A 27,685-nucleotide genomic window follows, 5' to 3' on the forward strand; every position below is an offset into this window, starting at 1 on the left:
AGTACAATGTTGTATTTCAGTTCAAGTTCAAAATCGAAATTCCAACTTTCAAGTTCAAATCTTTTTTTTCAAATTAATTAGTATTACCATTGTACGTCACATTTGATGTACCATAATTATTTTCATTTGCTGTTTTTCTCTTACCTGGCATAGTTTCAGGAGAATGTATATTTGTGTGTACACTAACTATATTTTGAAATTTCTTTTGGGGCACTTGGATCAGTCACAGCATCGACAAACAAACATTTTGTGACATTCAGGAGGGTAAAAGCAGTGTCATGGCAACCTTTTCAGAATCTGAATCATCTTTATGAGTACATGTGAATAAAGCAGACATTTGACTAAAAACAAGGGAGACAAAGGTGAACAAGGACAGACAAACTAAAAACAAAGCTATAATTCACACACATATAAATGAAAAAAGTAGGCAATATAATTACATACAAGCAACAGCAAAGAACAACATACAGTGTCTTTATACAAGTCAAACTGTTTTTATAAACAGTAGATAAGAATGCAATAGCGCAAGCATGCAGAGTGCTGAGTGTTGGAATAAATATTCAATCCTGTTAACAATTAGAGTATGTCTCCATCACTCCAATAAATTCTAAAGCAGCATTTAGTTTTGACTAAAACATTCTTTTCGTTAAGACAGTATACAGTAAACCAACTGAGGATATGCCATGCACCATTCCATTCTCTGATGACATGCCCACTTCTTTCACCTACATGCTGCAATCTTTAGAAGTACTCAAATTACATGATGGAGTACGACAGAGGGCCCCTAACAAATGTGACTCACAGAGACATAGCATGTGTTACTCACTGGACCCCAAGTTAGCTGACAGCTGACCACTAAATCAAACTCACCTTATAAACTCAACTGATCACCTCTAAGAGGATATCACCAAAGGTGAAGCAAGTTAACATTTCATTTCATGAAACCATGACATTCCTATGAAATTATGTACTGTAGTTTGTCTGTTTTCTTAAAATAAAAAAAACAAAACAAAACAAAAAACAGACTTTAATTAAATTAAAATGCATTTAATTTAATCTTTGCTTACTTAAAGATTACTAAAATTACATAGTAAATTCATATCTGTGTATATTTACATGTGTGCAATAAAGATCCCTGTTCAAGTCCAATTTATGACAAAAATATTATTCTAATTATTTTGTTATTATTATGATGTTTTCAGAGAAAAAACTGTGCAGCTTTGATGAAGCATTGTGCTTCCTACGGATGCCTGCTATACCCACACAAAATTCTTCTTGTGTTTTGAAACAGTCCAGCGAACTGAACAATTTTAAAATACAATCAATAGTGAGCAACGAACATGTTGTTGACCAACACAATAGAATTGAATTAAACATAACAGAACTGAACGTAAAAGGAATTAAACCTCTAATCATTGTTTTAACTTTTTGTTGTTTTTTTTTAATCCAATTATTTTATTGACTACTCACAAATATAGACAGAGATATCCAGCCCATCAAAACAGCTCAAAAGCAACATACTTCATATAGGGATTCTCCCAAATTTAGTGCCAGCTAAATATTTCAAATGCTTCAAGACCGAGCTGTCATTCTAACCATATTTGGTGTGTCAGCCTGCTTTAAGCTTTGCTATGTAAGCAAACCAGACTGAATATAAGGAATCCAAGAAGAGCTTCAGAGTGTGCGGTAGAAGACCTGTGAAGTTCCTGCCTGTGGTGAGGTTATCTTCTGCTATGCATTATACCATTTCAAACTTCCTCATTTTAGAAATTAGTTTACAAAATGGTCTTTTAAATGGTCTTTTTTTATAAAAGTAAAAACGTTCACGTATTAATTTTCAGTGCACTATGTACTTTCATCTAATAGAAAATTAAATATAATCTTTGTAATTTTACAGTATAATATGAAGGGATGTAAGTTACATTATTTCCAATAAATTTCCTGCACTTATGAAAACATTAATATCTTCCACAGGATTGTGGAATATAACATTCATTTCACAAAGGGAAAGGGTAAGGTATGTACAGCTTTTTCCACTAATAACATGTTTGATATATGTACAAAATTTCTACCTTTAATTAGTGGTTGGCACAGTGGTGCTTTGGTTAACCTCAAGAAAGTTCTGGTTTCAGTCAAGCTGAACTGGATAGGACCTTTCTGTGTCGAGTTAACATGATCTCCCAGAGCATGTGTTAATTAGCAATTTACAATTGTCTGTAGGTGTGAATGTGAATGGAAATGCGTGTCTATCACCTTGTGTTTGGCCTGTCTGCTGGGTGTACCCTGCGTCTAGCTCAGTGTCAACTGGGACATAAAACAGACCTCCCAGGATCCTCACATACATAAGTGATTAAAGCTAATGGATGGATATTTGTTGAAGTTAACTGAAACAATGTCTGTCTGTCGATATGAAATGCTTTATCTAAGATCAAGGCCACATGTATTAACACAAAAACATAATTTTGATTTTGTTATGTGAGCTGTTAATACACAATCAGACACTTAGGAACTGTTACATCACAAAAACAAACAACAACCATTGAGAACTGTAATTGTTTCACTTACCACAGACATAAGCTGCCACCATGAGTACGGACGCGGAGATGGCCATTTATGGCAAAGCTGCCATTTACCTCCGTAAGCCAGAGAAGGAGAGAATTGAGGCTCAAAACAAACCTTTTGATGCCAAGTCTGCCTGCTACGTGGCTGATGCTAAGGAGCTGTACTTAAAGGGGACAATCATCAAGAAAGATGGTGGCAAAGTCACTGTCAAAGTCCTGGATACTCAGGAGGTTGGTACCACAAAGTCAGATTCACTTAGGAATTCAGTGTGATCAGTTCTCATTGTGACAAATGTCCTGTTCCAGGAGAGGACAGTCAAAGAAGATGACGTCTCTCCAATGAATCCTCCCAAGTTCGACAAAATTGAGGACATGGCCATGATGACCCATCTCAATGAAGCCTCTGTGCTGTATAACCTCAAAGAGCGTTATGCAGCATGGATGATCTACGTAAGACAATCTGTCTAACGAGAAAAGAGAAATATTGAAAATGGCTGTACATGTAGGAAACAGACAGTTAACTGCTGGATCTCTATGGTGACTTTCAGACCTACTCTGGCTTGTTCTGTGCCACTGTGAACCCTTACAAGTGGCTCCCTGTGTACGATGCTGAAGTTGTAAGTGCCTATAGAGGCAAGAAGCGTATGGAGGCTCCACCCCACATCTTCTCTGTCTCTGACAACGCTTATCAGTTCATGCTTACTGGTAAGTCACGACCATGACAGTGTAGAATCATCAGTATATGAGGTTTCTGTTGCAGAAAAACACAGCTAATTCCTTTTTTTTTCATTTAACAGATAGGGAGAACCAGTCTGTCTTGATCACGTAAGTTGCACATTTGTTCACTTTGTTAAACACAATCAAGTATCTTGAACAAATTCTCATAAGTCTGTGTCTATACCTAGTGGAGAATCTGGTGCCGGAAAGACTGTGAACACCAAGCGTGTCATCCAGTACTTTGCAACAATCTCAGTTGGTGGAGACAAGAAGAAGCAGGACTCCTCAAAGGTGGGCATATGTTACTGTATGATGACAACATTTCAGTGTTCTTTAAATAAGGAATATTTTCCCAGTCATTTTCTGATATCAATTTTAAACTTGCATTATATACATATAGGGTTCACTGGAGGATCAGATTATTGCAGCCAACCCTCTGCTGGAGGCCTATGGTAATGCCAAAACTGTGAGGAATGACAACTCATCTCGTTTCGTAAGTATGGAGGGATTTCTACATAAGATATTTTTATATATATTTTCCATGAGGTGGGATATTAAAAACTCCTCTATTCCAAACAGGGTAAATTCATCAGAATCCATTTTGGCACAACTGGCAAACTGGCTAGTGCTGATATTGAGACATGTAAGTAACAATTCTCATGGTACATACAAATGATTGGAACTCAGAATTTGCAGACTGTGACCTGTGAACAACATTTATAGATCTGCTGGAGAAGTCCAGAGTCTCATTCCAGCTTCCTGATGAAAGAGGCTACCACATCTTCTACCAGATGATGACCAACCACAAGCCTGAGCTGATTGGTAAACAGACCGAGTTGTCGCATAATTTTAAACCTACTCACATCTTTCATGTTTAACAATTTATTGACCTTGTCACCTCTTTTTTTCTCTTCAGAATTGGCACTTATCTCAACCAACCCCTACGACTTCCCCATGTGTAGCCAGGGCCAGATCACTGTGGCCAGCATTGATGACAAAGTTGAGCTGGAAGCCACTGATGTGAGTGATCTTCACTTCAAAACATCGAAATGTATTATGTCCATCATATGTAATATCAGTACCCCTCTTTTGAATGCATTTTCTAAAGTGATTATGTTTTGTCTGGACATTTCTTTTGAAAACAGAATGCTATTGATATTCTGGGCTTCACTAATGAAGAGAAGATGAGCATCTACAAGATGACTGGTGCTGTGCTCCACCATGGTAACATGAAGTTCAAGCAGAAGCAGCGTGAGGAGCAGGCTGAGCCTGATGGCACAGAGGGTGAGTATTTAAGGCCAGGTATAAGTGCATAGCTTGGGACCAAAAGCAGAAAATTTCTTGGTCAGACTGGTTTCTCTTATGTCATAATGCAAAGTCTCAGTCACATACTGTATATATTAATTGTAAATAACTTAACTATTTCCAGATGCTGACAAGGTTGCTTACTTGCTGGGTCTGAACTCTGCTGACATGCTGAAAGCTCTGTGCTATCCCAGAGTGAAGGTCGGAAATGAGTTTGTCACCAAGGGACAGACTGTACCTCAGGTAACTGACACATGTTGGTATAAGTTTTTTGTTTAAATTGGAGTACATGTGTATTTCTATTACCAACAGGAACCTTCATGTGTGTGTTTCAATCAGTGATGGGTTAAATGCAGGGATTGTTTGGGATTAACAAAGTTAAAAAAAAAGAAAAAAGAAAAGAACCTGATTTAAGTGTTGATTCTTTTGTTGTATCTACTTCATTTAGAGTCCAGAATAATAATCCTGCATTTTACAAAAAAAATTTCAGGTGCTGAACTCAGTGACTGCCCTGGCCAAGTCTATCTATGAGAGGATGTTCTTGTGGATGGTCGTCCGTATCAACCAGATGTTGGACACTAAACAATCAAGGCAGTTCTTCATTGGTGTCCTGGATATTGCTGGCTTTGAAATCTTTGATGTGAGTTTCATTTCAAACAGCGCTGTAGCTGATGCTTTTCATGACAGAACCATTCCTATCTTCTTACTACCTGCAAGAGATTATGCTGAATATATGTGCTCTCACAGTTCAACAGCATGGAGCAGCTGTGCATCAACTTCACCAATGAGAAACTGCAGCAGTTCTTCAACCACCACATGTTTGTCCTGGAGCAAGAGGAATACAAGAAGGAGGGTATTATTTGGGAGTTCATTGACTTCGGCATGGACTTGGCTGCCTGCATTGAGCTGATTGAAAAGGTAGTCATTTCACTTTGTGATTCTGTGTATTAACTTATAAGTATAACTTGCTACTTTATAATTACAAATGTCTTCCCACTTTTTTCAAGCCTATGGGCATCTTCTCCATCCTTGAAGAGGAGTGCATGTTCCCCAAGGCCACTGACACATCCTTCAAGAACAAGCTGTATGACCAGCATCTTGGTAAAAACAGAGCATTTGAGAAGCCAAAGCCAGCCAAAGGAAAGGCTGAGGCCCACTTCTCTCTGGTGCACTATGCTGGTACCGTGGACTACAACATCAGTGGCTGGCTGGATAAGAACAAGGATCCACTGAATGAGTCTGTGCTGCAGCTGTATCAGAAGTCCTCAGTTAAACTGCTGGCTTATCTGTATCCTCCCGTTGTTGAGGGTACGATCTTAGCTACGATCAATTGAAACAAAATTGAAAAGCATGTGATCGTGTTAATGCCTGCTTCTGAAAAAACATGTCTGTTGTTATCAACAGAGGCCGGTGGTGGCAAGAAGGGAGGCAAGAAGAAGGGTTCCTCTATGCAGACTGTATCTTCACAGTTCAGGGTAAGGTGTAATATTGTAAACAGGTTATACTCAGTGCTTACATTTGTTCCATTTCATGACAAGAATTACCATTTTGAATCTACAGGAGAACTTGGGCAAGCTGATGACTAACTTGAGGAGCACCCATCCTCACTTTGTGCGCTGTCTGATTCCCAACGAGTCAAAGACGCCAGGTACATTGAAAACATAAACTAAATAAGTTTTGTTTTGTTGGTTTACTTTTGTACTGCGTCAGCAAAAGAGGAACTACTCATTCAAACAAGTAGGAACTGTCTTTCTACAGGTCTTATGGAGAATCACTTGGTCATCCACCAGCTCAGGTGTAACGGTGTGCTGGAGGGTATCAGAATCTGCAGAAAAGGTTTCCCCAGCAGAATCCTCTACGGGGACTTCAAGCAGAGGTATCAGCTGGCATTTTAATGTCTTTTTGATGCGGACTGTCCAAAGAAAACTCTCACACTGACCATAAACTCTCTCTTAAAAGGTACAAGGTGCTGAATGCCAGTGTCATCCCTGAGGGTCAGTTCATTGATAACAAGAAGGCTTCAGAGAAGCTGCTTGGATCAATTGATGTTGATCATGACCAGTACAGATTTGGACACACCAAGGTAAGCTTTTGGATTATATTCATACTTCAGTGTACTTGCCAAGAAGAAATGTTTTTAAGTACAAAGTATTTTTGTGTGAAATAAGGGGGAGAAGGATTCACTGTGTGAGTTAACGCTACGTTATTCTTTTTGTTTCAGGTGTTCTTCAAGGCTGGTCTGCTGGGTACCCTTGAAGAGATGAGAGATGAAAAACTGGCAGCTTTGGTCACCATGACTCAGGCTGTCTGCCGTGGGTACCTCATGAGAAAGGAGTTTGTGAAGATGATGGAGAGGAGGCACGTTGAAAACAGCAAATTCTGAAATATGGTATGGAAAGTTACAAACAACAGTGATATTCATAACTCAATGCCTTGTCAACAGGGAAGCCATCTATACTATCCAGTACAACGTCCGCTCATTCATGAATGTGAAACACTGGCCATGGATGAAGGTGTACTACAAGATCAAGCCTCTGCTGAAGAGCGCTGAAACTGAGAAGGAACTAGCCCAGATGAAGGAGAACTATGAGAAGATGCAATCAGACTTGGCCGCTGCTCTGGCCAAGAAGAAGGAACTGGAGGAGAAGATGGTGTCCCTCCTGCAGGAGAAGAACGATCTGCAGCTGCAAGTAGCATCCGTAAGTACATATCAACAGACAGCTGTGCCTTTTCTGGTTTTCCAGTGTTGATGTGCTAAAGACTATTTTCATAAAATGAACCAGGAATCAGAGAATCTGTCAGATGCTGAGGAAAGATGTGAGGGACTTATCAAGAGCAAGATTCAGTTGGAGGCCAAGCTCAAGGAGACAACTGAGAGACTGGAGGATGAAGAGGAGATTAATGCTGAGTTGACTGCCAAGAAGAGAAAGCTGGAGGATGAATGCTCTGAGCTCAAGAAGGATATTGATGACCTGGAGCTTACCTTGGCCAAAGTGGAGAAGGAGAAACACGCCACTGAGAACAAGGTGTGTAAATATTAATATATGCAGCAGATCAAGCAATATTTAAAGATTACCATGTAAAAACAACATCCTTCTTGCAAACTTAGGTGAAGAACCTGACCGAGGAGATGGCCTCTCAGGATGAGAGCATTGCCAAGCTAACCAAGGAAAAGAAAGCCCTTCAGGAGGCTCACCAGCAGACTCTTGATGACCTGCAGGCTGAGGAAGACAAAGTCAACACTCTGACCAAGGCCAAGACCAAGCTTGAGCAGCAAGTGGATGATGTAAGTTTACAAAATCTCTTTGGTTTGGCCAAGCAATATTCAATATTCTTGAACGTGATCATTAGCTCATAATATTGTTCAGCTTGAAGGTTCTCTGGAGCAAGAGAAGAAGCTGCGTATGGACCTTGAGAGAGCCAAGAGGAAGCTGGAGGGTGATCTGAAACTGGCACAGGAATCTATCATGGATCTTGAGAATGACAAGCAGCAGTCTGAGGAGAAGCTGAAAAAGTAACTCTTAGTAACTACTTTTGAATTTGAACAACCATCCTTTTAAAAATCGTGTTAAACTGTATGAATTCTTACTATGTATTTTATCATTTATTCTCATAGGAAGGACTTTGAAATCAGTCAGCTCCTTAGCAAGATTGAGGATGAGCAGTCACTGGGTGCTCAGCTTCAGAAGAAGATCAAGGAGCTTCAGGTGACATATTGTGTTAAATAAAATGTAACTTCATGCATTTCCATTTTGTGTACTAAAAGTTTAGTGAAAAAAACGTACCTCCATTCACCAGGCCCGTATTGAGGAACTGGAGGAGGAGATTGAGGCAGAGCGTGCTGCTCGTGCCAAGGTTGAGAAGCAGAGAGCTGACCTCTCCAGGGAACTTGAGGAGATCAGTGAGAGGCTGGAGGAGGCTGGTGGTGCCACTGCCGCTCAGATTGAGATGAACAAGAAGCGCGAAGCTGAGTTCCAGAAGCTCCGTCGTGACCTTGAGGAGTCCACTCTGCAGCATGAAGCCACTGCTGCTGCTCTGCGCAAGAAGCAAGCAGACAGCGTTGCTGAGCTGGGAGAGCAGATCGACAACCTCCAGCGTGTCAAGCAGAAGCTTGAGAAGGAAAAGAGTGAATACAAAATGGAGATTGATGACCTCTCTAGCAATATGGAGGCTGTTGCTAAAGCAAAGGTACACAAAACACAAACAACACTAAACTCTATTTTAATACCATAATTGGTATAGTAATTAAATAAATAAAATCTGCTCTTTGACATGATCTGTGTTTCCTTCATTAGGGAAACCTTGAAAAGATGTGCCGTACTCTTGAGGACCAACTGAGTGAACTGAAGACCAAGAATGATGAAAATGTCCGTCAAATCAATGACCTGGGTGCACAGAAAGCACGTCTCCTGACAGAAAATGGTATCTATTAGTTATCAGTGAATTATCTGTCATGTGTTCTTGAGCAAAATGACCCAAACTAAAGCTTCATGACATCTTCCACAAAGGTGAGTTCAGTCGTCAAATTGAAGAGAAAGAAGCTCTTGTCTCCCAGCTGACCAGAGGCAAACAGGCCTTCACACAGCAGATTGAGGAGCTGAAGAGACATATTGAGGAGGAGGTTAAGGTAAGAAAATGCAGAGTGTTTACGGTGTATTTGTTCTGTGTTATTTAGATGTCTTGCACACTGAATATTATTTCTTACATCAGGCCAAGAATGCTCTTGCCCATGGACTGCAATCAGCCCGCCATGACTGTGACCTGCTGAGGGAGCAGTTTGAGGAGGAGCAAGAGGCCAAGGCTGAGCTGCAGCGTGGTATGTCCAAGGCCAACAGTGAGGTGGCTCAGTGGAGAACTAAGTATGAAACTGATGCTATCCAGCGCACTGAGGAGCTTGAGGAAGCCAAGTGAGTAACATTCAAACAATTAATTGCTTGAAGCAACACTTGCAGTAAACAAATAAAAACTTTACAATTTGACATTTGTTTGGCTTATTTTTTTGGGCCAAACATTTTAAATTGTGGCACTACCTTCATGTGTTCATCAGAATTCTATTGAACCATATATAATTGTTTCAATAGAACTTCAGGCTTTTCACTGAGAGACAAACTGCATCTTTTTCTCACAGGAAGAAGCTGGCCCAGCGCCTTCAGGAGGCTGAGGAACAGATTGAGGCAGTGAATTCCAAGTGTGCTTCTCTTGAGAAAACCAAACAGAGGCTCCAGAGTGAGGTGGAGGACCTCATGATTGATGTGGAGAGGGCTAATGGACTTGCTGCCAACCTGGACAAGAAGCAGAGGAACTTTGACAAGGTGACAGTGTTTACATGATGTTGCATAACCAAGTTGCGCAAAGCATAAAATACATTTATTTGTTGTTATTTTGCTACATAACCAACTAAACTGAACATTGTGTTATTTAGGTGTTGGCAGAGTGGAAACAGAAGTATGAGGAGGGTCAGGCAGAGCTGGAGGGAGCACAGAAGGAGGCTCGTGCTCTTGGTACTGAGCTGTTCAAGATGAAGAACTCTTATGAAGAAGCTCTGGATCAGCTGGAGACCATGAAGCGTGAAAACAAGAATCTGCAACGTGAGCTTACTAGATTGTATTAACTATTATGGTAACAATACATTGTATTAACATAAGTATCTATTTAAATTTTACACATCGGGCCTTAACAGCATAAAACACATGCATCTCTCTGCAGAGGAGATCTCAGATCTGACTGAACAGATTGGTGAGACTGGCAAGAGCATCCATGAGCTGGAGAAGGCCAAGAAGCAGGTGGAGACAGAGAAGTCTGAGATCCAGACTGCTCTTGAAGAGGCTGAGGTACATTTCTTCTGGGAAGATCTTCTCAAACTCTATGGACAAATGTTTTACCCGAGGTTTGAAGGCAAAGAGTGTATGAATGTTTTATTCTGTGATATCATTAGGGAACTCTGGAACACGAAGAGTCTAAGATCCTGCGTGTCCAGCTGGAGCTTAACCAGATCAAGGGTGAGGTGGACAGGAAGCTAGCAGAGAAAGATGAGGAGATTGAGCAGATCAAGAGGAACAGCCAGAGGGTGACTGACTCCATGCAGAGCACTCTGGATTCTGAGGTCAGGAGCAGGAACGATGCCCTGAGAATCAAGAAGAAGATGGAGGGAGACTTGAATGAGATGGAGATTCAGTTGAGCCATGCCAATCGCCAGGCAGCTGAATCCCAGAAGCAGCTGAGGAATGTGCAGGCACAGCTGAAGGTATTGTAAGACATAAAGTTGCTGCACAGTCTATGGGCAGTGCACCAACATTGTGCCAGTCATATAATTATTTTGCTGATATGTTTCACCAGGATGCACAACTGCATCTTGATGATGCTGTCAGAGCCCAGGATGACCTCAAGGAACAAGCTGCTATGGTGGAGCGCAGGAACGGCCTCATGGTGGCTGAAATTGAGGAACTTAGAGCTGCTCTGGAACAGACAGAGAGAAGCCGCAAAATTGCTGAGCAGGAGCTGGTTGACTCCAGCGAGCGTGTTGGACTCCTGCACTCTCAGGTGAGCAAACCCCACAATTTCTTCGATGGTGTAACAATTGAACATTTCTTTCAAAGATGACGTGACAATTGGTTGTGATGACTTCAGTGACGAAATCTTTTTACCTTTTAGAATACAAGCCTTTTGAACACCAAGAAGAAGCTCGAGACTGACCTGGTCCAGATCCAGAGCGAGGTGGATGACACTGTTCAGGAAGCAAGGAATGCAGAGGAGAAGGCCAAGAAGGCCATCACTGATGTAGGTTTAAATTTCATTTGTTCTCATTTTTACTCCACATAAATTGCATTTTTTTCAAGGTATTTCTAATTAACATTTTATGCTTTCTGCTCTAGGCTGCTATGATGGCTGAGGAGCTGAAGAAGGAGCAGGATACTAGTGCTCACCTGGAGAGGATGAAGAAGAACCTGGAGGTGGCTGTTAAGGACTTGCAGCATCGTCTGGATGAGGCTGAGAACCTGGCCATGAAGGGTGGCAAGAAGCAGCTCCAGAAACTTGAGTCTAGGGTAAGATAATTCTCTTAACATTTGCATGGTCGAACAAATGTACGAAACCATAGGGATCCTAAACATTTTATGAATTTTGTGGTTTTCTGAAGGTGCGTGAGCTGGAGGCAGAGGTTGAGGCTGAGCAGAGGCGTGGAGCAGATGCTGTGAAGGGTGTCCGCAAATACGAGAGGAGGGTGAAGGAGCTCACCTATCAGGTAAAACTCCATTAACATTTGACATGTACAGTACAATTCAATACAATATACAAATAAAAATATTTAAACATCCAAATCTATATTTTCTATTACAGACCGAGGAGGACAAGAAAAACGTTACCAGGCTGCAGGATCTGGTTGACAAGTTGCAGCTGAAGGTGAAGGCCTACAAGAGGCAGGCTGAGGAAGCGGTAAGGACAACACTTTATTTTAAACCATGTACACCTGATCTGGTTGGCCTTTCAGAATATTCAAACATTTTTCCACATCTTTAATTTCAGGAGGAACAGGCCAACGTTCACCTGTCCAAGTGCAGGAAGATCCAGCATGAGCTGGAGGAGGCTGAGGAGCGTGCTGATATTGCAGAGTCTCAGGTCAACAAACTGAGGGCAAAGAGCCGTGACAGTGGAAAGGTAAATAGCTTTGTGTAATATCATGAAAAAGGCAATCATCATTCTTTAATTTGTGTCCATCAGAATGTTAGAGCAGAATCTCTACAGCAATATGTTCACACCTTTCACAGTGTTGGGTTTAAATAATATAGGATTAACTGATCAAAATTATTGTCACTTCAGGCTCCTTAAAATCAAACTCACACAACCCATTTATCTTTTTTTTTTTTTTTTACAGGGAAAAGAAGCAGCTGAGTAAAATACACTGAATGTTTCACTGTGTTGAATCATATAATATGATAGAACTGATGATGAAACAATAAAGTTTAAGGAATTGCTTTTAAATTGTTGTGTGTAATACTTTCATACCTTATTTTCTTCTAAAAGGTAGTTAATGTGTGAACTGAACCAGATCAGTAACTAAATAATATGCACAATCCTGAATTAATGTCAAATGCTGTTTTTTTATTGTGATGTGAAACATAAAATAAGCTGTTTAATGTTAAAGCTTCCCCTGAGACATTATCAATGTGTCACTCATACAGTCCAGAGTTTTCTGGCAACCAGCGACCTGACGACAAAAAGTTGCTAAAACAATCCTTAACATTTGAGGTGTATGGACAGCTCATAGCATGTCCCTGATGTGCAGAGAAACTTAATCCCCAAGCTGGCCTGTGAGCACCTTTGTGTTCGTCAGGATATGTTCATGAAACACATTATGGGTAAAAAAGTAAATGTGCACCACTCAAATCATATTTAATCCAAACATCCAAGATCCAAATCCGAGATGAACTCTATCATACCATTGGCAGGTCTGAAACAGCATTGATAAGGAACCACAACTTTGTTTGGCTCTGCTCAGAGAGCAGTAAGCCTCACTTGCTCTCAAATTCAACTAATGTCAGTTTTCAGCTATATAAATCTTGAATTAAATACAGAGAACATTAATCACAATATATACATTAACAATAACATTTATATAGATCAGTCAGACCACAGAGCCAAGCATGTGACTGAACCTGACCTGATATTTCAGTACCACATGGTAAAGGATAAATCACATGACAGTGTCAGCTGTTGTGTAATAGCTGGTTTTAAGATGTCCTGACACCTGCACAAAAACACAGAATGTATGCACACATATTTAAACATACATTCAAAAGGAACTATTAATTCGAAGTGTGATGTGAGAGATTAATGAGTGAACTTAAATTTCAAATAAACATTTGTGAATGTAAATTACTCTTTATCACAGGGGATTTTTTCCTTTCAGTTTGCAAATTATAATGTGATTGCACTATGCTGAGTGATAATTGAATGCAGACATTTTCAGGGTGTTTTTCACACTGCAAGTTCAACACTATTGCTTGTGACATTTAAAAATGGTATTGCTCAACAACGGGAATAGTTGACATTTAAAATGCAGCCAAAAATGGACTTGAAGCTCTGTCTGCAGAGTCAGTTAAAGCGTTAATAGCTTGACATATGAGTGTGAATACCATAGACATATCTCTTACACCTTATCACAAGTAGCAGTTACATATTTTTAATTATTTACTGATTGTGAAATTATTTACATTTCCACTGTTATTCCATTTAGTATTTATAATTCCAAATTTGCATTTAATCCTACAAATTAAAGAATATGTGAGATGATTAGAAAAGGGCCAACATGTGTATTTATACTCTGACTAGTATGTTTCAACAATTTACTCAAATCAGTGAATAACCAGTTCATTAAAAAATTGAAAACTAGTTACATTTTTTAAGTGGGGGTTATCACAAATTCAAGATGTGCCTTTGCTGATGGAAACCTGAAACATAAGATGCATGTACCGGCAGCAAATGCCAAACTCTATGCATCAGCTGTTGTCCCAACCATATTTGGCTTGTGTCCCATATTTAACTTCTGCTTTGTAAGCAACATACAATCAATGCAAGTATTCCAGTAATTCCAGACTGTGAGTGTGGTAAAAGATCTAAGAAGTGCATATTTTTTTCATCTACTTTCTTTTTAATTATGTAAATATGATGCTTCAGACAACAGTAGTCAAAATATACAGTAGTGTTACACAGTATGACGCAAAGAAGGGCATTTTTTAATTCATACATTTTTTAATTAATTCTTAATTATTGTGTCAACAATAACTGAAGCTGGGTATGTTTTAATTCATTTCACACATGAAGAAAAAGTTTAATTAAGCAAATATTGATATTTTTAAGTCCATAAATATAAATAAATAAATATTAATATATGTGTGTTTTCAACTTTATAGCCTTAGCTTAATAAATTGCTCGAAAATGAAATTAGGATTTAGCATACACATTGAATTTAGTTGAACTTAGATTAGATTACATTAAATAAGTATGTTAGTGGTATTAATACACATAAAAAACCCCTAGAGTAAGTCAGCTGGTGGCAGAAATTTAGGATCCAAGCAATACCCTAAAAGGGCCATCACAAAAACAGATTTAAATTTAATTTGCTCTCTGTAACTTGCCCAAAGACAATGAAGTAAAGCCAAAAGCTGCTCCTTACAGCTGCAGCAATTGATGAGGCTGATTAGTTACAAGGCGGCAAGAGCTGCCCTAAAGAATCTTGTTTGGATTTGCAAAGTTGAGATTTACAAGAAAGAGATGTGGGGCAACAAAAACAGTTCAGTCTGTTCAGCAAATATGACTTACATTTGAAGTAACTAACTTACCAGTTCCAATCACATTGATATTTTACACATAAAATAATAACTAGAAACCTTAAATAGCCTTAAAAATGTGGAAATTTACTTTCTGACATAAATTTAAAAAAATAGAAAAAAAACAGGCTGAAGGACTGATAGCTCAAAGTGAAAGCTGAGGATGATGAACAGCAAGAGCTCCCTTTCCCTGCATTTCAAACCTGAAAACTGTAATCAGTTAAAAAGCTGACAGATCTGGAACATCTGGGGTCATGATAATTATGGTACCTAAAAATGGGGTGAGAGGAAAACAAATGAAAAATCCTCACATGATCTTTCATTATTTAATATTTCGACATTGTTATGAAGCATAACTGGAAATGATAACATACGCATCAAATATCTGTACTGCTTTTTGCAAAGCATAGCTATGAGCTGTTTTAAAACTGATTAAATGGCAAAAGTGAAGCTTACTTCTTTCACAGTTTAGAGACAACAGTAACAATAACTTCTACATCACTTCATTAATTCACAACATTTCATTTACCGGTGCTAAGAATATCTATATTATTTTGGGATGTTCTGGAATCACAGCCTAGCCTGAACTCGCGTCACTGCATGCTGGCAATCACACACTGTTGCCATTAAAACATTCAAATCTGGAAAAAGGTGGCAGCTTGCGAGAACTTTTTTTTTTTTTTTAAATATTCTATAACTCCTGAACTGCTCTGGAAAACAGTGTTCAAAACTGCTTAAAGCTAATAATTGTACAGTGAAGAGTTGTTGTTTTGTTTTTTTTTAACCATCTTACTCTATCTGACACATCAGGAGAACATATTTTGAAATCAGAATGGAATCATTACTGTTGGACAAATAGTCAAAGAAAATATTTGAGCATTTAAAGAACTCTGCTCGAAATGATTTACAGATGCACAGTGTCAACAGTGATGAATAAAAGTGAAGGATTTGCGATAAAATCAGCAACACTTTGAAGTGAAAAAGTTAGTATCGTAAAAAGGCAGAAAATACACTTGAAGTCATGGTCACACTTGTAAAGTGGGAGAGCGAGTGAAATGTGTAACATGTATAGAAATGTGGGTTGATTAAAATATCCATTCCATCATCTGCATGACACAGACACCTAAGAAATTTGTTTGTTTGAAGCCATTCTTGTTGTCATGGTGTAAATGACAGCCAAGGCAGTCAGTCAGACATAGTCTGCAGCAATTTAAAGATGTTTAACATAAATTAAAAAATGAAACAGAACTGCTATTTTTGCACCCCTCCTTTTTACTAAAAGACCTAACAATGTCATGTTGTGAAAGACATTAATTGAAGAAAGTAAAAAGAAATCTTCATTTTTGGATGTTTTGTTTGTCAGTCTGTAAGGCTGACATCCAAACATCCATAAGTAGTTCATTTATAGTACATTTATTGACTAGCAGCACCTGTTTCAATGTACATCTGCTTAGACTGTTATCCACACCATATTTGCATGTGTCCCATATTTAACTTTTACTACGTAGGCAAGCCAGATTGAATATAAGGAGTCAAAGGGTGCAGACCAGTGTGTGGTTGAAGACCCTTTGAGACTCCTGCTTGTGGTAAGTTTGACTTCTATCTGCTTTAAACCATTTAAATGATTTCATGATAGAAATGCATTAAAATATTTACTAATTATTTCTCACAACTACAACCAATTTGCTGAAAACATGTGGTGTACTCTACAGGGCCACAGGATATAGGTTAAGAGACTTTTGACAGAGGGAGAGCCAGGTATGAAAATTTTTCAGTTATGTTTTATTTGTACATATTTTATGTGAAACATTTTATTCAGCAGCAGTTTTCATCATGATAGTGTTAATTTATCATGCTCAGTACTTGCAGAATTTGAACGAGCAAAGTGAAGTAACTTGTACTGATGCAGAGATATAAATTTAAGAGAGATCTGTTAATAATTTAGTTAATTCTGTGCTATTACCACATGGCCTTTGTTTTAAAACAAAAGAAAAAGATTTATAACATTACTTTATGTGTAATTAACTCATAGAAGGAAACTGCCACCATGAGTACGGACGACGGAGATGGCCGTTTATGGCAAAGCTGCCATTTACCTCCGTAAGCCAGAGAAGGAGAGAATTGAGGCTCAAAACAAACCTTTTGATGCCAAGTCTGCCTGCTACGTGGCTGATGCTAAGGAGCTGTACTTAAAGGGGACAATCATCAAGAAAGATGGTGGCAAAGTCACTGTCAAAGTCCTGGATACTCAGGAGGTTGGTACCACAAAGTCAGATTCACTTAGGAATTCAGTGTGATCAGTTCTCATTGTGACAAATGTCCTGTTCCAGGAGAGGACAGTCAAAGAAGATGACGTCTCTCCAATGAATCCTCCCAAGTTCGACAAAATTGAGGACATGGCCATGATGACCCATCTCAATGAAGCCTCTGTGCTGTATAACCTCAAAGAGCGTTATGCAGCATGGATGATCTACGTAAGACAATCTGTCTAACGAGAAAAGAGAAATATTGAAAATGGCTGTACATGTAGGAAACAGACAGTTAACTGCTGGATCTCTATGGTGACTTTCAGACCTACTCTGGCTTGTTCTGTGCCACTGTGAACCCTTACAAGTGGCTCCCTGTGTACGATGCTGAAGTTGTAAGTGCCTATAGAGGCAAGAAGCGTATGGAGGCTCCACCCCACATCTTCTCTGTCTCTGACAACGCTTATCAGTTCATGCTTACTGGTAAGTCACGACCATGACAGTGTAGAATCATCAGTATATGAGGTTTCTGTTGCAGAAAAACACAGCTAATTCCTTTTTTTTTCATTTAACAGATAGGGAGAACCAGTCTGTCTTGATCACGTAAGTTGCACATTTGTTCACTTTGTTAAACACAATCAAGTATCTTGAACAAATTCTCATAAGTCTGTGTCTATACCTAGTGGAGAATCTGGTGCCGGAAAGACTGTGAACACCAAGCGTGTCATCCAGTACTTTGCAACAATCTCAGTTGGTGGAGACAAGAAGAAGCAGGACTCCTCAAAGGTGGGATATGTTATTACATGATGATAACATTTCAGTGTTTTTTAGGAATATTTTCCCAGTCATTTTCTGATATCAATTTTAAACTTGCATTATATACATATAGGGTTCACTGGAGGATCAGATTATTGCAGCCAACCCTCTGCTGGAGGCCTATGGTAATGCCAAAACTGTGAGGAATGACAACTCATCTCGTTTCGTAAGTATGGAGGGATTTCTACATAAGATATTTTTATATATATTTTCTGTGTGGTGGGATATTAAAAACTCCTCTATTCCAAACAGGGTAAATTCATCAGAATCCATTTTGGCACAACTGGCAAACTGGCTAGTGCTGATATTGAGACATGTAAGTAACAATTCTCATGGTACATACAAATGATTGGAACTCAGAATTTGCAGACTGTGACCTGTGAACAACATTTATAGATCTGCTGGAGAAGTCCAGAGTCTCATTCCAGCTTCCTGATGAAAGAGGCTACCACATCTTCTACCAGATGATGACCAACCACAAGCCTGAGCTGATTGGTAAACAGACGTGTTGCGCATAATTTTAAACCTACTCACATCTTTCATGTTTAACAATTTATTGACCTTGTCACCCCTTTTTTCTCTTCAGAATTGGCACTTATCTCAACCAACCCCTACGACTTCCCCATGTGTAGCCAGGGCCAGATCACTGTGGCCAGCATTGATGACAAAGTTGAGCTGGAAGCCACTGATGTGAGTGATCTTCACTTCAAAACATCGAAATGTATTATGTCCATCATATGTAATATCAGTACCCCTCTTTTGAATGCATTTTCTAAAGTGATTATGTTTTGTCTGGACATTTCTTTTGAAAACAGAATGCTATTGATATTCTGGGCTTCACTAATGAAGAGAAGATGAGCATCTACAAGATGACTGGTGCTGTGCTCCACCATGGTAACATGAAGTTCAAGCAGAAGCAGCGTGAGGAGCAGGCTGAGCCTGATGGCACAGAGGGTGAGTATTTAAGGCCAGGTATAAGTGCATAGCTTGGGACCAAAAGCAGAAAATTTCTTGGTCAGACTGGTTTCTCTTATGTCATAATGCAAAGTCTCAGTCACATACTGTATATATTAATTGTAAATAACTTAACTATTTCCAGATGCTGACAAGGTTGCTTACTTGCTGGGTCTGAACTCTGCTGACATGCTGAAAGCTCTGTGCTATCCCAGAGTGAAGGTCGGAAATGAGTTTGTCACCAAGGGACAGACTGTACCTCAGGTAACTGACACATGTTGGTATAAGTTTTTTGTTTAAATTGGAGTACATGTGTATTTCTATTACCAACAGGAACCTTCATGTGTGTGTTTCAATCAGTGATGGGTTAAATGCAGAAAGTAATTTAATCCCAGTTTGGATTAACAAAGTTAAAAAAAAAAGAACCTGATTTAAGTGTTGATTCTTTTGTTGTATCCTTCATTTAGAGTCCAGAATAATAATCCTGCATTTTTTTCAGGTGCTGAACTCAGTGACTGCCCTGGCCAAGTCTATCTATGAGAGGATGTTCTTGTGGATGGTCGTCCGTATCAACCAGATGTTGGACACTAAACAATCAAGGCAGTTCTTCATTGGTGTCCTGGATATTGCTGGCTTTGAAATCTTTGATGTGAGTTTCATTTCAAACAGCTCTGTAGCTGATGCTTTTCATGACAGAACCATTCCTATCTTCTTACTACCTGCAAGAGATTATGCTGAATATATGTGCTCTCACAGTTCAACAGCATGGAGCAGCTGTGCATCAACTTCACCAATGAGAAACTGCAGCAGTTCTTCAACCACCACATGTTTGTCCTGGAGCAAGAGGAATACAAGAAGGAGGGTATTATTTGGGAGTTCATTGACTTCGGCATGGACTTGGCTGCCTGCATTGAGCTGATTGAAAAGGTAGTGTTTCACTTTGTTTCTGTATTACTTATAAGTATAATACACCATGCTAGTTTATAATTACAAATGTCTTCCCACTTTTTTCAAGCCTATGGGCATCTTCTCCATCCTTGAAGAGGAGTGCATGTTCCCCAAGGCCACTGACACATCCTTCAAGAACAAGCTGTATGACCAGCATCTTGGTAAAAACAGAGCATTTGAGAAGCCAAAGCCAGCCAAAGGAAAGGCTGAGGCCCACTTCTCTCTGGTGCACTATGCTGGTACCGTGGACTACAACATCAGTGGCTGGCTGGATAAGAACAAGGATCCACTGAATGAGTCTGTGCTGCAGCTGTATCAGAAGTCCTCAGTTAAACTGCTGGCTTATCTGTATCCTCCCGTTGTTGAGGGTATGATAATCTATACGGTAATTGAAACAAAATTGAAAAGCATGTGATCGTGTTACTGCCTGCTTCTGAAAAAACATGTCTGTTGTTATCAACAGAGGCCGGTGGTGGCAAGAAGGGAGGCAAGAAGAAGGGTTCCTCTATGCAGACTGTATCTTCACAGTTCAGGGTAAGGTGTAATATTGTAAACAGGTTATACTCAGTGCTTATTTGTTCCATTTCATGACAAGAATTACCATTTTGAATCTACAGGAGAACTTGGGCAAGCTGATGACTAACTTGAGGAGCACCCATCCTCACTTTGTGCGCTGTCTGATTCCCAACGAGTCAAAGACTCCAGGTACATTGAAAACATAATCTAAATAAGTTTTGTTTTGTTGGTTTACTTTTGTACTGCGTCAGCAAAAGAGGAACTACTCATTCAAACAAGTAGGAACTGTCTTTCTACAGGTCTTATGGAGAATCACTGGTCATCCACCAGCTCAGGTGTAACGGTGTGCTGGAGGGTATCAGAATCTGCAGAAAAGGTTTCCCCAGCAGAATCCTCTACGGGGACTTCAAGCAGAGGTATCAGCTGGCATTTTAATGTCATTTTGATGCGGACTGTCCAAAGAAAACTCTCACACTGACCATAAACTCTCTCTTAAAAGGTACAAGGTGCTGAATGCCAGTGTCATCCCTGAGGGTCAGTTCATTGATAACAAGAAGGCTTCAGAGAAGCTGCTTGGATCAATTGATGTTGATCATGACCAGTACAGATTCGGACACACCAAGGTAAGCTTTTGGATTATATTCATACTTCAGTGTACTTGCCAAGAAGAAATGTTTTTAAGTACAAAGTATTTTTGTGTGAATTAAGGGGGAGAAGGATTCACTGTGTGAGTTAACGCTACGTTATTCTTTTTGTTTCAGGTGTTCTTCAAGGCTGGTCTGCTGGGTACCCTTGAAGAGATGAGAGATGAAAAACTGGCAGCTTTGGTCACCATGACTCAGGCTCTCTGCCGTGGGTACCTCATGAGAAAGGAGTTTGTGAAGATGATGGAGAGGAGGCACGTTGAAAACAGCAAATTCTGAAATATGGTATGGAAAGTTACAAACAACAGTGATATTCATAACTCAATGCCTTGTCAACAGGGAAGCCATCTATACTATCCAGTACAACGTCCGCTCATTCATGAATGTGAAACACTGGCCATGGATGAAGGTGTACTACAAGATCAAGCCTCTGCTGAAGAGCGCTGAAACTGAGAAGGAACTGGCCCAGATGAAGGAGAACTATGAGAAGATGCAATCAGACTTGGCCACTGCCCTGGCCAAGAAGAAGGAACTGGAGGAGAAGATGGTGTCCCTTCTGCAGGAGAAGAACGATCTGCAGCTGCAAGTAGCATCCGTAAGTACATATCAACAGACAGCTGTGCCTTTTCTGGTTTTCCAGTGTTGATGTGCTAAAGACTATTTTCATAAAATGAACCAGGAATCAGAGAATCTGTCAGATGCTGAGGAAAGATGTGAGGGACTTATCAAGAGCAAGATTCAGTTGGAGGCCAAGCTCAAGGAGACAACTGAGAGACTGGAGGATGAAGAGGAGATTAATGCTGAGTTGACTGCCAAGAAGAGAAAGCTGGAGGATGAATGCTCTGAGCTCAAGAAGGATATTGATGACCTGGAGCTTACCTTGGCCAAAGTGGAGAAGGAGAAACATGCCACTGAGAACAAGGTGTGTAAATATTAATATATGCAGCAGATCAAGCAATATTTAAAGATTACCATGTAAAAACAACATCCTTCTTGCAAACTTAGGTGAAGAACCTGACCGAGGAGATGGCCTCTCAGGATGAGAGCATTGCCAAGCTAACCAAGGAAAAGAAAGCCCTTCAGGAGGCTCACCAGCAGACTCTTGATGACCTGCAGGCTGAGGAAGACAAAGTCAACACTCTGACCAAGGCCAAGACCAAGCTTGAGCAGCAAGTGGATGATGTAAGTTTACAAAATCTCTTTGGTTTGGCCAAGCAATATTCAATATTCTTGAACGTGATCATTAGCTCATAATATTGTTCAGCTTGAAGGTTCTCTGGAGCAAGAGAAGAAGCTGCGTATGGACCTTGAGAGAGCCAAGAGGAAGCTGGAGGGTGATCTGAAACTGGCACAGGAATCTATCATGGATCTTGAGAATGACAAGCAGCAGTCTGAGGAGAAGCTGAAAAAGTAACTCTTAGTAACTACTTTTGAATTTGAACAATCATCCTTTTAAAAATTGTGTTAAACTGTATGAATTCTTACTATGTATTTTATCATTTATTCTCATAGGAAGGACTTTGAAATCAGTCAGCTCCTTAGCAAGATTGAGGATGAGCAGTCACTGGGTGCTCAGCTTCAGAAGAAGATCAAGGAGCTTCAGGTGACATATTGTGTTAAATAAAATGTAACTCCGTGCATTTCCATTTTGTGTACTAAAAGTTTAGTGAAATAAACGTGCCTTCATTCAACAGGCCCGTATTGAGGAACTGGAGGAGGAGATTGAGGCAGAGCGTGCTGCTCGTGCCAAGGTTGAGAAGCAGAGAGCTGACCTCTCCAGGGAACTTGAGGAGATCAGTGAGAGGCTGGAGGAGGCTGGTGGTGCCACTGCCGCACAGATTGAGATGAACAAGAAGCGCGAAGCTGAGTTCCAGAAGCTCCGTCGTGACCTTGAGGAGTCCACTCTGCAGCATGAAGCCACTGCTGCTGCTCTGCGCAAGAAGCAAGCAGACAGCGTTGCTGAGCTGGGAGAGCAGATCGACAACCTCCAGCGTGTCAAGCAGAAGCTTGAGAAGGAAAAGAGTGAATACAAAATGGAGATTGATGACCTCTCTAGCAATATGGAGGCTGTTGCTAAAGCAAAGGTACACAAAACACAAACAACACTAAACTCTATTTTAATACCATAATTGGTATAGTAATTAAATAAATAAAATCTGCTCTTTGACATGATCTGTGTTTCCTTCATTAGGGAAACCTTGAAAAGATGTGCCGTACTCTTGAGGACCAACTGAGTGAACTGAAGACCAAGAATGATGAAAATGTCCGTCAAATCAATGACCTGGGTGCACAGAAAGCACGTCTCCTGACAGAAAATGGTATCTATTAGTTATCAGTGAATTATCTGTCATGTGTTCTTGAGCAAAATGACCCAAACTAAAGCTTCATGACATCTTCCACAAAGGTGAGTTCAGTCGTCAAATTGAAGAGAAAGAAGCTCTTGTCTCCCAGCTGACCAGAGGCAAACAGGCCTTCACACAGCAGATTGAGGAGCTGAAGAGACATATTGAGGAGGAGGTTAAGGTAAGAAAATGCAGAGTGTTTACGGTGTATTTGTTCTGTGTTATTTAGATGTCTTGCACACTGAATATTATTTCTTACATCAGGCCAAGAATGCTCTTGCCCATGGACTGCAATCAGCCCGCCATGACTGTGACCTGCTGAGGGAGCAGTTTGAGGAGGAGCAAGAGGCCAAGGCTGAGCTGCAGCGTGGTATGTCCAAGGCCAACAGTGAGGTGGCTCAGTGGAGAACTAAGTACGAAACTGATGCTATCCAGCGCACTGAGGAGCTTGAGGAAGCCAAGTGAGTAACATTCAAACAATTAATTGCTTGAAGCAACACTTGCAGTAAACAAATAAAAACTTTACAATTTGACATTTGTTTGGCTTAATTTTTTGGGCCAAACATTTTAAATTGTGGCACTACTTTCATGTGTTCATCAGAATTCTATTGAACCATATATAATTGTTTCAATAGAACTTCAGGCTTTTCACTGAGAGACAAACTGCATCTTTTTCTCACAGGAAGAAGCTGGCCCAGCGCCTTCAGGAGGCTGAGGAACAGATTGAGGCAGTGAATTCCAAATGTGCTTCTCTTGAGAAAACCAAACAGAGGCTCCAGAGTGAGGTGGAGGACCTCATGATTGATGTGGAGAGGGCTAATGGACTTGCTGCCAACCTGGACAAGAAGCAGAGGAACTTTGACAAGGTGACAGTGTTTACATGATGTTGCATAACCAAGTTGCGCAAAGCATAAAATACATTTATTTGTTGTTATTTTGCTACATAACCAACTGAACTGTGTGAATTGTTTGTGCTTATTTAGGTGTTGGCAGAGTGGAAACAGAAGTATGAGGAGGGTCAGGCAGAGCTGGAGGGAGCACAGAAGGAGGCTCGTGCTCTTGGTACTGAGCTGTTCAAGATGAAGAACTCTTATGAAGAAGCTCTGGATCAGCTGGAGACCATGAAGCGTGAAAACAAGAATCTGCAACGTGAGCTTACTAGATTGTATTAACAATTATGGTAACAATACATTGTATTCAACATTAAGTATCTATTTAAATTTTACAAATCGGGCCTTAACAGCATAAAACACATGCATCTCTCTGCAGAGGAGATCTCAGATCTGACTGAACAGATTGGTGAGACTGGCAAGAGCATCCATGAGCTGGAGAAGGCCAAGAAGCAGGTGGAGACAGAGAAGTCTGAGATCCAGACTGCTCTTGAAGAGGCTGAGGTACATTTCTTCTGGGAAGATCTTCTCAAACTCTATGGACAAATGTTTTACCCGAGGTTTGAAGGCAAAGAGTGTATGAATGTTTTATTCTGTGATATCATTAGGGAACTCTGGAACACGAAGAGTCTAAGATCCTGCGTGTCCAGCTGGAGCTTAACCAGATCAAGGGTGAGGTGGACAGGAAGCTAGCAGAGAAAGATGAGGAGATTGAGCAGATCAAGAGGAACAGCCAGAGGGTGACTGACTCCATGCAGAGCACTCTGGATTCTGAGGTCAGGAGCAGGAACGATGCCCTGAGAATCAAGAAGAAGATGGAGGGAGACTTGAATGAGATGGAGATTCAGTTGAGCCATGCCAATCGCCAGGCAGCTGAATCCCAGAAGCAGCTGAGGAATGTGCAGGCACAGCTGAAGGTATTGTAAGACATAAAGTTGCTGCACAGTCTATGGGCAGTGCACCAACATTGTGCCAGTCATATAATTATTTTGCTGATATGTTCACCAGGATGCACAACTGCATCTTGATGATGCTGTCAGAGCCCAGGATGACCTCAAGGAACAAGCTGCTATGGTGGAGCGCAGGAACGGCCTCATGGTGGCTGAAATTGAGGAACTTAGAGCTGCTCTGGAACAGACAGAGAGAAGCCGCAAAATTGCTGAGCAGGAGCTGGTTGACTCCAGCGAGCGTGTTGGACTCCTGCACTCTCAGGTGAGCAAACCCCACAATTTCTTCGATGGTGTAACAATTGAACATTTCTTTCAAAGATATGTGACAATTGGTTGTGATGACTTCAGTGACGAAATCTTTTTACCTTTTAGAATACAAGCCTTTTGAACACCAAGAAGAAGCTCGAGACTGACCTGGTCCAGATCCAGAGCGAGGTGGATGACACTGTTCAGGAAGCAAGGAATGCAGAGGAGAAGGCCAAGAAGGCCATCACTGATGTAGGTTTAAATTTCATTTGTTCTCATTTTTACTCCACATAAATTGCATTTTTTTCAAGGTATTTCTAATTAACATTTTATGCTTTCTGCTCTAGGCTGCTATGATGGCTGAGGAGCTGAAGAAGGAGCAGGATACTAGCGCTCACCTGGAGAGGATGAAGAAGAACCTGGAGGTGGCTGTTAAGGACTTGCAGCATCGTCTGGATGAGGCTGAGAACCTGGCCATGAAGGGTGGCAAGAAGCAGCTCCAGAAACTTGAGTCTAGGGTAAGACAATTCTCTTAACATTTGCATGGTCGAACAAATGTACGAAACCATAGGGATCCTAAACATTTTATGAATTTTGTGGTTTTCTGAAGGTGCGTGAGCTGGAGGCAGAGGTTGAGGCTGAGCAGAGGCGTGGAGCAGATGCTGTGAAGGGTGTCCGCAAATACGAGAGGAGGGTGAAGGAGCTCACCTATCAGGTAAAACTCCATTAACATTTGACATGTACAGTACAATTCAATAATATACAAATAAAAATATTTAAACATCCAAATCTATATTTTCTATTACAGACCGAGGAGGACAAGAAAAACGTTACCAGGCTGCAGGATCTGGTTGACAAGTTGCAGCTGAAGGTGAAGGCCTACAAGAGGCAGGCTGAGGAAGCGGTAAGGACAACACTTTATTTTAAACCATGTACACCTGATCTGGTTGGCCTTTCAGAATATTCAAACATTTTTCCACATCTTTAATTTCAGGAGGAACAGGCCAACGTTCACCTGTCCAAGTGCAGGAAGATCCAGCATGAGCTGGAGGAGGCTGAGGAGCGTGCTGATATTGCAGAGTCTCAGGTCAACAAACTGAGGGCAAAGAGCCGTGACAGTGGAAAGGTAAATAGCTTTGTGTAATATCATGAAAAAGGCAATCATCATTCTTTAATTTGTGTCCATCAGAATGTTAGAGCAGAATCTCTACAGCAATATGTTCACACCTTTCACAGTGTTGGGTTTAAATAATATAGGATTAACTGATCAAAATTATTGTCACTTCAGGCTCCTTAAAATCAAACTCACACAACCCATTTATCTTTTTTTTTTTTTTTTACAGGGAAAAGAAGCAGCTGAGTAAAATACACTGAATGTTTCACTGTGTTGAATCATATAATATGATAGAACTGATGATGAAACAATAAAGTTTAAGGAATTGCTTTTAAATTGTTGTGTGTAATACTTTCATACCTTATTTTCTTCTAAAAGGTAGTTAATGTGTGAACTGAACCAGATCAGTAACTAAATAATATGCACAATCCTGAATTAATGTCAAATGCTGTTTTTTTATTGTGATGTGAAACATAAAATAAGCTGTTTAATGTTAAAGCTTCCCCTGAGACATTATCAATGTGTCACTCATACAGTCCAGAGTTTTCTGGCAACCAGCGACCTGACGACAAAAAGTTGCTAAAACAATCCTTAACATTTGAGGTGTATGGACAGCTCATAGCATGTCCCTGATGTGCAGAGAAACTTAATCCCCAAGCTGGCCTGTGAGCACCTTTGTGTTCGTCAGGATATGTTCATGAAACACATTATGGGTAAAAAAGTAAATGTGCACCACTCAAATCATATTTAATCCAAACATCCAAGATCCAAATCCGAGATGAACTCTATCATACCATTGGCAGGTCTGAAACAGCATTGATAAGGAACCACAACTTTGTTTGGCTCTGCTCAGAGAGCAGTAAGCCTCACTTGCTCTCAAATTCAACTAATGTCAGTTTTCAGCTATATAAATCTTGAATTAAATACAGAGAACATTAATCACAATATATACATTAACAATAACATTTATATAGATCAGTCAGACCACAGAGCCAAGCATGTGACTGAACCTGACCTGATATTTCAGTACCACATGGTAAAGGATAAATCACATGACAGTGTCAGCTGTTGTGTAATAGCTGGTTTTAAGATGTCCTGACACCTGCACAAA

General features: G+C 40.2%; 1 protein-coding gene and 1 pseudogene across 1 annotated transcript; both read left to right on the forward strand.

Moving 5' to 3' along the window:
• The first annotated feature begins 1,117 nt into the window (after positions 1-1,117).
• LOC124061932 (myosin heavy chain, fast skeletal muscle-like) lies at positions 1,118-12,553 on the forward strand. The gene is made up of 41 exons (XM_046394283.1): positions 1,118-1,715; positions 1,975-2,017; positions 2,571-2,792; positions 2,868-3,011; positions 3,110-3,266; positions 3,359-3,386; positions 3,467-3,569; positions 3,679-3,771; positions 3,858-3,921; positions 4,002-4,100; positions 4,195-4,298; positions 4,424-4,562; positions 4,708-4,826; positions 5,074-5,223; positions 5,331-5,501; positions 5,591-5,891; positions 5,988-6,058; positions 6,144-6,231; positions 6,342-6,459; positions 6,543-6,666; positions 6,805-6,941; positions 7,027-7,282; positions 7,367-7,609; positions 7,693-7,869; positions 7,952-8,097; positions 8,200-8,290; positions 8,382-8,771; positions 8,879-9,005; positions 9,092-9,210; positions 9,294-9,490; positions 9,712-9,895; positions 10,006-10,171; positions 10,290-10,414; positions 10,519-10,827; positions 10,920-11,123; positions 11,235-11,360; positions 11,456-11,626; positions 11,719-11,823; positions 11,919-12,014; positions 12,105-12,236; positions 12,454-12,553. Exons 3-41 carry the CDS (start codon positions 2,586-2,588, stop codon positions 12,472-12,474), a joined length of 5,802 nt encoding a protein of 1,933 aa, XP_046250239.1. The 5' UTR covers positions 1,118-1,715; positions 1,975-2,017; positions 2,571-2,585; the 3' UTR covers positions 12,475-12,553.
• A 4,412-nt stretch (positions 12,554-16,965) lies between these two features.
• Positions 16,966-26,903, forward strand: LOC124061933 (annotated as a pseudogene).
• Positions 26,904-27,685: the final 782 nt, after the last annotated feature.

The sequence above is a fragment of the Scatophagus argus genome, chromosome 7 (genome assembly GCF_020382885.2).
Source record: "Scatophagus argus isolate fScaArg1 chromosome 7, fScaArg1.pri, whole genome shotgun sequence".
Taxonomy (NCBI): domain Eukaryota; kingdom Metazoa; phylum Chordata; class Actinopteri; family Scatophagidae; genus Scatophagus; species Scatophagus argus.

What these genes read in the sequence shown, in the direction of transcription:
- LOC124061932 (XM_046394283.1), top strand. Translation starts at nt 2,586, where the DNA reads ATGAGTACGGACGCGGAGATGGCCATTTATGGCAAAGCTGCCATTTAC. An exon ending in ATGACAACTCATCTCGTTTC is followed by an intron (nt 3,772 to 3,857) that starts GTAAGTATGGAG and finishes TATTCCAAACAG; the next exon opens with GGTAAATTCATCAGAATCCA. An exon ending in AGAGCCGTGACAGTGGAAAG is followed by an intron (nt 12,237 to 12,453) that starts GTAAATAGCTTT and finishes TTTTTTTTACAG; the next exon opens with GGAAAAGAAGCAGCTGAGTA.